The 11132-nt window shown below is 36.5% G+C and overlaps 1 protein-coding gene across 2 annotated transcripts in view; it reads left to right on the forward strand.

Annotated features, from left to right (window-relative positions):
- The first annotated feature begins 6791 nt into the window (after window positions 1–6791).
- LOC106682741 (uncharacterized) overlaps window positions 6792–11132 on the forward strand; it is a 187942-nt gene continuing 183601 nt past the window's right edge. The window contains exons 1-3 of one of the 2 annotated variants that reach the window (XM_067045679.1): window positions 6792–6867; window positions 6960–7199; window positions 8927–8989. In XM_067045679.1, coding sequence (XP_066901780.1) covers window positions 7007–7199; window positions 8927–8989 — 256 coding nt within the window. In that variant the 5' untranslated portion in view covers window positions 6792–6867; window positions 6960–7006. Of the gene's footprint in view, window positions 6868–6920; window positions 7200–8926; window positions 8990–11132 lie in introns of those variants that run through there. The other variant, XM_067045680.1, reaches the window with a different exon arrangement.

The following is an 11132-nucleotide window of genomic DNA, read 5'->3' on the forward strand; positions in this document are numbered from 1 at the left end:
TATTCAAATAAGAAATTAACAAGCACTAAAAATGATTGAATAATTAAAATTTATATTTTGGGATTATATTAGATTGCTCTATCATTGAGTTGTAGCCTTCAAAGCCCCTCTAATGATTACTGATTTATGGAAAATTCTCCAATTTTGGTGCTATTTTAGTAGTAATTTTTGTAAGAATGATTGACAATCTAAATGTGGATGCATTTATTTTTCTCTTATTATCCTCCTTGTGGCCAAAATTTCCGTCTCACTTTAAGGTTCTCATCATTCTTTGAAATGTAGTTACAAAATATATAATGCAGGTTTTGCTATTCCCTAGCCCTGTCACAAAGCTGAGGCAGAGACTGAATAAGCCTATGGTACCAGTTTCTTTATAATAAACATCACTAAAGTGACTGGTTATAAATTCATGGGGATATTGAGTGGATAAAAATGGCAATGGAAAGACAAATGTTTATTTATTTTTACTTTTTTCAATATTACCTCTTATAAGCGCAAATTTTGGAGAGGTGTGAGTTAAAGGAAAATAGTAATAAAAACAAAAAAATATAAATATGATCGCCAAAAGGGAAAAAAGACAAAACAATAAAGAATAAATTGTTCCTTAGACGCCACGTTATTTTTTCCTTGGAAATAACGAAAACCCCGAAACAATATGCCCACAATATACCCTTATATAAATAATAATCGAATTATAACCACTGGCGAATACCTTTACATGTAGATAACAGAAAACCTAAGGGAGTTACCATCCACCTGTTGAATTATCGAAATATTAAGTAAACATAACAAAAAAAGGTAAAATTAACAAGTTGAAAGCAGTGCATAAGAATGAACACAAGAACTATATGTACAAAAGTTTAATGATAAGAAGAAATGTATGTATACAGAATGAAAAAGGAAAGAAAAGAATTCATATTAATTTATAAAACAATTGAGAACTTATAGGTTGACTTAACTTTAACTTGAATGTTTAACCTTATCAACTATTATTTACATTACTGCACAAAGGAATATAAAAGTGATATTAAAATAAAATTTAGTTCGAACCCCACGTAGTCTTTGGGTGCACTCCTGACAGAACACAAGGTCCTCCAATATTTCCTTTCCGGTCACCGTATCACCAGAATTATAGAGATATAATCTCTAACGATGTAATGCCACAACTCTCCTATCCAGGACGTGTTGAAGATTCGCCTTCACAAAACCAAAGCCCACTCTTCTAAACATATCGCTCGTGTTTTTGTTTTTCCCCATAATCCCTTTTGTCTACGCAGGTATCACCAGTGTTTTTATCTTACCATGGCAATCGTAACACTCTTAACTTTGACAAGTAGAACTCTCAATTGGTAGTTAAAGACACTTATGTTTGTGAAATTAATAAAGAATACATTATTAATTCGTTCATACCCTAAATTTCATCAATTGGAGAAAAACGGTATTTTCATCTCCCTTCATTTTTCCTTAATAGTCATGTGAGTATTTTTCCCAATGAAATCAGTTTAGTTATTTAAAAAAATAGTACTAGTTTCTGTTTAATCTCTTCGACCCTGATTGAACATATGTTTGTTTATTTAATGTTGATGTTCAAAATAATATTCCTTTATGAAATTGGATAATATACTCTCTGTTGAGTTTTATTGTTATAATAGATCTGATAATAGTGAAATAGTCAGAATGCTACAAGTATTTTTGTTAGGTTTTTCGTAATGTTTTATGTTGAAAATCGTTCACATATTTGAGATTGGCTCAAGATCGCTGGTTCATTACATGAGTTTGTAAATAATAGGCGTTTCTAAGATCAATTTTGTTCTCCTGAACATTTAGAAAATTATGAGATACCCCATTTTCCCCCTATATTTATTTTAATTTTTTATTAAATATGAAAGGAATATGGTCCGGGTGCGGTCAAAAATATTATATTATATCAAAAATAGTCTATTTTTACTATTTGAGTTTTTTTTTTTTACCGCACCCGGACCATATTTCTTTCATCTTTACACACGGTCAATCAATAATCTTCCATTTTATTAAATATGTTTGATAAATTAAAAAATATACAAAACTAACTAACTACATAGGACATGGAATTTTTTTTTTCTGTTGAAGCCTATGTAACTATAAATTAGACACATAAAAAAGAAAACTTAAAAATAAATAACATATATAGGTCAACAATTTAAAACAACCATCCATTCATTATGGTAAAAACTAAATAAACATGTAACCATACAAGAGATTGATTGTATATTGATAATAAAAGATTAAAGACAAATAATTTATCTTTTTTTGTCATCAACCAGTAAATAGTTGAACACCCTTTGTTATTCTTGACTGCAACCCTGACCACTTCCTTTAAATTTACATAGGTTAAAAATCTACTTATAATAGTAACCACAGGTTTATTTATTTAGGGTATATCACTAATCTCTCATAAGCTAAATGATTGGGCTGGCCTGAATGAATTTTTCTGCAATCATTTTAACAGCTCACCAATTCAAAACAAGTTGCACAAATATTATTCGATTGACGAGAGACGAATACTTTAGTATTCGTCTTTATTTTACACGAATAATCAATTATTCCTATAAAAACATATGATTAACCATCCGAATACTTTTGTATTCGTCATTATTTTACAAGAATGATCAATTATTCGTACAAAAACATATGATTAACCATCCGAATACTTTTGTATTCGTCATTATTTTACACAAATAATCAATTATTCGAGCAAAACAATTCGAATAACCGTTTGAATAATTTTGTATTCGTCAATTTTATGGACGAATAATCTCTTATTCAAAAAATTAAACGATTAACCATCCGAATACATTTGTATTCGAATAAAGACGACATTATTTGTCATGAAAATGCTATTGATTTTAGAATCGCGTATCGGTTTATTTTAACTTTTCCGATTTCTAATATATTAGGCCCCTCTTATATGTTTCTTAAGACGCAGAAAACGAAAATGCTATCGATTTTAAGGTCGCTTATCGATTTATTTTACCTTTTCAGATTGCAACGTACTACGGTCCTTTTATATATTTTAAGAGATGCAGAAAATGGTAATGTTATTAATTTTAAAATCCCGCATCGATTTGTATTAACTTTTCTCTGGGTTCCTACTTATATAATGGTCCCTTTATATATATTAAGCAATTTGTATGTTTTCTGCATCTTAGAAAATTCAAAAGGACACCTAATATGTTTGAGATTGGAAAAGTTATAATAGCTCGATACGCAAGCGTGCGATAATAAAATCGCGTTACGTATGTTCGTTAAAAACGATAGCGTTTTCGTTTACTGCGTCTTAAGAAACATATAAGATGACCCTAATATATTAAAAATCAGTATAGTTAAAATAAATCGATATGCGATCTTAAAATTGATATCATTTCCATATTTAGCATGACCCAAAACATATAGTTGGACCCTAGTATGTCAGAACTCAGAAAACCTAAAATGAATCGATGTGTGACCATGAGATCTTAAAATCGACAGCTATTTTGTATTCTGCGTCTTAACTTTCATATAAGAGGACTTTAATATATTAGAAATCAGAAAAGTTAAAATAAATCAGTACGCGATCTTAAAGTCGATAGAATTTTCGGTTTCTGCGTCTTAAGAATCATTTAAGAGCACCCTTCATATAAGAGGACTTTAATATATTAGAAATCAGAAAAGTTAAAATAAATCAGTACGCGATCTTAAAGTCGATAGAATTTTCGGTTTCTGCGTCTTAAGAATCATATAAGAGCACCCTTCATATAAGAGGACTTTAATATATTAGAAATCAGAAAAGTTAAAATAAATCGGTACGCGATCTTAAAGTCGATAGAATTTTCGGTTTCTGCGTCTTAAGAATCATATAAGAGCACCCTTCATATAAGAGGACTTTAATATATTAGCAATCCGAAAAGCTAAAATAAATCGATGCGCAATCTTAAAATCGATAGCTTTTTCGTTTTCTACTCGTCTGAAAATGTGTAATGGGACCCTCATATATTAGGAATGAAAAATGGTAAAAAAATAAGCACATCGAGTGCTACTACTGCAGCAACATCGTCCATATCAGTGATGGGGCTCACTAATACAATGCTCACCTCAACATCGCCACGGATCTACCTCCATGTGTATACTATGTACCGAGAAACCTGCCTCCGCAGTACTCGTGAGGGGGTAATGATCCTGGTCAGGAAGGACATCCCGTCTAGAGATATTCCTAACCCCGTGAAGACAACAGAGGGTACCCATCTGGTCTAGGTGGACGTACGGTTTAAACACCGCTATACCTTCACCTGCGTCTACAAGAGGCCTAGGGCTGGTCTCACGTCAGTGAAGCTACTGCTTCACCATGCCCAGGCGCCTAGCCGGCATGCTGTACTGGGTGACCTTAATGCCCGGCACACCGCCTGGCTGTGTAGCAGCAACAATCCTCTAGGCACCTATATAACCAAAACCAGACTGGCTCTGTTTCACCTTGGTGTATATACATTCAGGCACACAGCTCGTCCTTCGTGCACTTCAACGCTTGACCTCCTCTTATCCAGAAGCATGCATATGGTCACTGACTGCAGGGTGCTACCCTACAGACCATCTGACCACAGGCCAGTGTTGTACACCTTCGAGGGTGAGCTCGCTACACCACCTGCGAGCAAATACCTATTACATGAGGTCAATTGGAAGGGATAAAGGTCGAGCATCGTGGAGGACCTCCCGGCCATTAAGCAATACTACACACCCAAGTGGACTCGGCTGTTGAGATGATCACCACTACCATCAAAGAGGCAGCCAACAGAAATATTCTGAAATTCACTCCTGTCCTCAACGCCATCAGGAAGCCACCGAAGCACATCCTCGCTCTGATTGGCCACAGGAACAACCTGCGCAGTCGTGATTATAGCTTAAAACCGGCCATCAACGCAATGACACGGCAGATAGCATCACTCATGAGAGACTGGAAGACGGCACTCTGGCATGACCAGCTCCGCAGAACCGACGATGACCACAGACGTTCTGGAAGCAAGTCAGGACCTTTGTCACCAAGAGGAGAACAGTGCATCTCACCGATGGGAATGACCTGATGACGTCTGAGGAGCAGGCTGCCTTCCTGGCCTCAAGCTATGCAGCGGGGGGATGCTCAGCGGACTACTAGTGCTCCTTCACCATCACCGGGAAGACCACCGAGCCCCGTCGAGAAGCCTATTTTCTTCACCTTTGGTCGACTGGAGTCAGTACTGCATCGCACCAAGGGAAACAAATCTTCTGGACTAGACGAGATCCCAAGCGTCCTATTGAAGCTGCTTCCCAGGAAGGGCAAAGCATTCCTGCTGAACATTTTCAACTCGTCCATGCGGTTCTTGTACTTCCCAGCTGCCTGGAAGCGAGCGATCTTGGTGAAGCCAGGGAAGACAGGGGACTACCCAGAGCACTATCGTCCGATTAGCCTCCTATCGTACATGAGCAAGGTATTTGAGCGCCTGATACATGACCACCGTATGGAGCACTGCAGGGAGGCGGATGTGATACCACCTGAACAGACAGGTTTCAATGAAGTGTTGCATGTGACCATCACCTGGTGAAGTTACAAGCTCACACCGTAGAGCGGATGAAAAACAACAGTGCAACTGCCTTCATCTCATTCAGCCAGGCCTTCGAGAGCGTGTTCTACCCGCTGCCACTGCGCCGACTGGAGGAGTTCAGGTTTCCCGCCGTCCTATGCCGATTGATCAGGAACGATCAATCGCCCTTATTGAACGATCATTCGTAGTAAGGGTTGGTGGAGATTTGTCGCCTCCAGCCGCCACCACCTGCGGGGTACCTCAAGGATCAGTGCTGAGACCTCTGATGTTTGTCGTTTTCACGTCACCAGTGGTCGCCATCAAACATCGAAACGCAATGGTAGCAGCGTATACCGACGACATTGGAGTCTACGCCTCCAGCATGAGAGCTGAACTGGCCCTCCACCATGCACAAGCCGCTTCTGCCACCATTGTAGCTGCTCTCAAGAACGATGGAATCAGAGTTAACTCAGCTAAGATGGATGCCATCATAATGTCATTCCAGAAGGGCAAGAAGAGCAGGCTGCCCCAGCGGTTCGTCGTGGATGGTGAGGGTCGGAATATCTCCAACAACATCCTCTACCTGGGCGTGACTCTCGACAGGCACCTCATCTTCTCCAGCCACACCAGGGAGAGACTAAAGCTGGCCCGGCAGAAGTCGCATAGGCTCTACTACTTGCTTACTTCACAACAGATCGCGCTACGCTTGAAACTCAAGATATACAAGGCCTTCATACGTCCGACGCTGTTCCATGGTGCATCACCCATGTGACACCTCTACAAGACTACGCTCGCCAAACTGCAGAGTTTCCAGAACTCCCTCCTGAGGCGAATAGTCAGAGGAACATCACTCCAGCGGGCCAGGAACAGCGTAACAGTAATATGTGAGGAGCTCCAACTCCCGTCTGTGCCGGAATTCATAGGCCGTAAGCACATCAAATTCTTTGACGTCCTCGCCTTGGGAGGGACTTCTGGCTCTGCAGCCTGAAGTCATCAATTCAACCGTTAAGTTATAATTCAACCGTTTTACAGTTCAACTGAGCATTCTAGCTACACCTGAAAACAAAGAGTGGCATAAGCCAAATGTGAAAGCAAGAAATGAGAAAGGAGAGGTTGGCCAAACCTCCGGAGCGCTGGTTTACGTTGATGTTAATTGGAATTTCCCACATTAATGTAATCATCTGTAAAGCCGTTCATTTTTTCTCAAATGTGAACTAAATATAAGTTTGAAAGTAATCAGAGATAATCCCAGATAAAGTTGGCTAAATTAAAAATTATCATACTATCATTATTTTGTCTGGTAAATAAAAATAGGATTATACAACCGATTTTAGTATAATAAGTGATAGCTACTTTACTCAGATATCGATTAATATGAGCCCATCTTTGTAGGTTACAATTGAGTTTAGCTTGTAGAAGTGGACATAAGTCTGCACAAGATGCCTAAGAAAATGTATGGGATTGGTTTGACCCTAAGTTTTGACTCTTTGTCTTCGTCCAGTATTGATATCGGTGAAGATGAGCCCACGTCTGAAACTAACTTTGACCGAGTTCTAAATAAATTTATGGCTAAGACACGCCCAAGGCCCAAGGTTATAAATGGTAATCCGCTTTGGAAACGGATTTTATCAGGTAATTATTTATTTAAAACTTATTTATGGTAATGGCATTTCTAGATTCAATTCCAACTAATTATTCCAATCACACCTAGCTTTTATATTAGTGGGAGTACTTTACTATTCAATTACACTGGTTGTTTATATTTTCCCCCTGATGATAATTAATGATAAAAAACTAATCGATTTGAGAACATCAAACATTGATTTTCTTTCAAGTTTTTTTGTTTCACCCTACCAGGTCATTTCTGACATATGGTGGGGGAGGAGGAAGGGTACCTTGTAGGTAACTAACATATTCTAATGAGAATGGGAGAGTAAAATTTTCATTCCGTGAAACCACCATGAAATAAAAGTCAATTTCCAAACAACGGATTCAAACCGGCGCCGCTGAAGATTTGACGTCTTAGTTCCTCGGCTACGAACGGACTCATATTATATTTTCTAAGTTAAACATATAAAATAGTTCTCTGCTTCTAAGTAGCGGCGCGCGTCTCTTCTTACCCTTCGTTGACCGACGTATGGAAATGTCTCTCCCACGAGCAATCTACATATTCTAGTTCTCAGTACACTACCATATTCACGTCTGATTTCTGCGTCATCTCATTCATACTTCCATAACGTTCTCTTTCCAAGCGCTAAATATTCCATCAAAGCTCTCAAAGGTCAAGAAAATTGTAATGAGAGAATACTTTGGTAAGAAAATGAGCCATGAGAAAACAAAATATTATTTTTAAATTAAAAAACTTATTTTTTCCACAATAATTGGTATATTCACTCCTGCCATAAAACCTTAAGCACTGCGTTCCTTAGAAAAGGTATTTTAGTAATCCTATGAAGTATAATTTCAGATTCTTCAACAATATCTCTTTCCGATTCTTCCTGGGTGCCAAAGTTTGATTTCTCTGTCGAATAATTCATTTCAGCGGGTTCCTAACATTTTTGGACTGATTAATAGTTGTGTTCATTTATAGACAGTCCCAGTCCTTGTCTGCGACATTTTTTTTATACAACTCTCGTACCTGTGCAAGGCAGCCTGTAATCCCTGTCTTAGCCGCTCTCTGTCTGCAGACAACTTCTTAGCCTCATTCAGAGTAAGTCCTCTGTTTTTGCCAGATCTGATATGGGATTTTCCCTTCTTTTTAGCTTCTCATACATTTTTTGGTAATTTATTGATTGGGGCATTCTTTGGGCAGGGCCGAATCCCCTCCTCCCCGAAATATATTCCTTTTTTCTAAAAACTTAGTACTAACTAAAGCTTTCAGAAGTGTCAGCTAGAACTTTGGATCATGCTATTGAACCTTTTTTAAAATCTTTAGTTAGTACTAAGTTTTTAGAAAAAGGGAATATATTTCGGTGGGGGGGAGGGGAATTCGGACATGCCCAAAGAATGCTCCGATCAATAAATTTCCAAAAAATGTATGAGAAGCTAAAAAGAAGGGAAAATCCCATAAGAGATCTGGCAAAGAACAGAGGACTTACTCTGGATGAGGCTAAGAAGTTGACTGCAGACAGAGAGCGGCTAACGATCGGGTACACAAGTGGGGATAATAATTTCATATCAACCAAATATTGGTTTAGTTACCTTCCTGATGATTCCTATTAACTAGTAAATAAATTGGAATTATTTATATTGTAAATAAATTGTAAAACTCTCTGCAGTTCAATTAAGTTACAAATAAAAATAAAAATTTATGATTTTGGTAGACAATTTAAGATTTAAATAAAATCCTTTTTTTTCAGAGCACGCTGATATTGCTTGGTATGCTATGGACCAGGAAGAAACATATCTACCTCATGGCTTAGGTATTGCTATTTCTAAAAAAATATGTTATTGTAATTTTGTTTTATTTTATTTTATTTTTTTTTTTACTATGTATAGAGTTTAACTTCTGAACTGAATTTTTGAGAACTTAGGACTTAAAAATAAGTTTGCTTAAGTTTTTATTATATGGTATATAATTCACAAAGCTTATTGTTTGTTTGTTTGATTTATGTTAGTACTGGAAGAAAATGGTATGTCATAGTCCAAGATTAGAAACTAATCTGAAATTAGTTTTATATTTTGAAGTATATAATAATTCCTAATCTTTCGAATATATAGCCGATATATTAGTACTTGGTTTAATTCACAACATTAATCTAGGAGTTGGGAAACTATAAATTATATGTTAAAAAAAAAAAAATGTGAAGGGTTTTGTTGAAATTGAGAGGGAGTCTCTCGTTTGAAGGAAGATACGGCGATCTACCCATTGATGGCCTCAACACTAAGAATGCCTTCGACAAAAAAATATCCTTACTTGAAAACTAGTCTTCTGTTGCATGAAATATTTTGGGGACTAAGAAACTTTTTACTAATTTGGTATAATTAAGTGTGTCAAGGAAAATACATTTCCGAATAAGAAGCGAAGGTTGTGGATGGAATTTGATAAAACTGATATGTGAACATCTACGTTCTTACTAACCTTTACAATCTTTGATAACTTAAAATAATATAAACAATAGTAGATGTTTTGAACTTTTCACTACAAACAGATAGAAAAAGAACCAAATTTGTTTCCCGATACCTAAAATGTAAATGGGAGTTTTCGATTTTCAGAAAAATAATTTTTTTTCACTTTCTTTTTGAACCTTCCCTACCTCTTTTGTGGAAGCACTTAAGTAATAATACCAAATTCTGAATTAAAATTAGGAAACCACTATTTTCAATTCTAATAAGAGTTGGAGAGTGGTGTCAGTCTTTAGCATTCCTATCTTTCTTACCATAAAGTGTTTTTGTAGTAGTTTGATAGTTCCAAAGGCCAAAAATATTATTCTTGAAAATTTCTTAAACGTAAAATACATGATCCTGAATCCTAGTTTTGTCCAATTTTACAATGATACTGGACATTGAACAATACTCGTTAGAAGTCGACGTTTTAAATATCAGATATGAAAGGAATTCGGAGGGCGGGAGTTGCGAGTTCATTAATAGTTTTGGCTGATTTTATAATGTTACTCTATATGAGTAATTGCAGAGCCAAAAAAAAAAAAGATTTTTTGGGAACATAGTTTGGACAAGTGAATGAAGATATTATAAGACAAATGTGTCTCGAACCCACTAGGTGATTATAGTAGACAATGACTGATAAAGGTAATAATATTAGTGAGATTTCCATATTTGGTAGGCCATAAACTTCTTTTACCTTGTCCGAAAAGGCTTGTTATTTTAGTCCTACTTTCGGAATAAATTTTATCCAATGTTGCAACATTTACGATCATGTGCTCATTGATCTTATCTCTGTAGCGACTTTTATATAGTTGTACTACTTGTCAGTCCCGAGTTTATTGAAGGTGGCTTACATAAATTTGTCGCGGTGGTTGTGTTGGATGTTTGACGGTCCCGACTCCAATTGAATATAGGATGGTACTCTATACCCGAAGGCCCCTACAATGCGTGTTCAGTAAGTTAGGTAGACAATGACGTAATATAAGCTAGGAATACAAGTATGAACCCCTGATTTTTTTAACAATGTTTTCTTATAAAAAGTAAAAAAAAGAAGATCTTCATGAGGAAACAATTTTTTTTTTTGCAATTTACAATTATATTTACATAAAAACACCTTGGTACCCATTAGTAGCACTCTAATCATCTTTCTATACTAGAAGTTCTAGTGGCCGTTTTCTTTTCAGACACCTCAGAAGAGGGTCAGGAATGGATGAGGAAGCAAGGTTAAAAACTAGATTTGAATGGTTAGGGATTTTATAATGAAAGGAATGATATCTGGTTCGGGCTAGATCGGTTACATATGGAACATTAAGGTCTTTATGTATGATTTTATTTGTGACAAAGTAAAGAGCATTGAGGATTTTACAAAGAATTTTGGTTTGTTGGGATTGGATAAGAGAGGAATTCCTGATGGTTCAGTGGAGCCCCAAAGCTCTATATATACAGATTGGCCTTATTACA

This window comes from Halyomorpha halys, unplaced genomic scaffold (assembly GCF_000696795.3).
Source record: "Halyomorpha halys isolate HHAL.00 unplaced genomic scaffold, Hhal_1.1 Scaffold438.1, whole genome shotgun sequence".
Classification (NCBI taxonomy): Eukaryota; Metazoa; Arthropoda; class Insecta; order Hemiptera; family Pentatomidae; genus Halyomorpha; species Halyomorpha halys.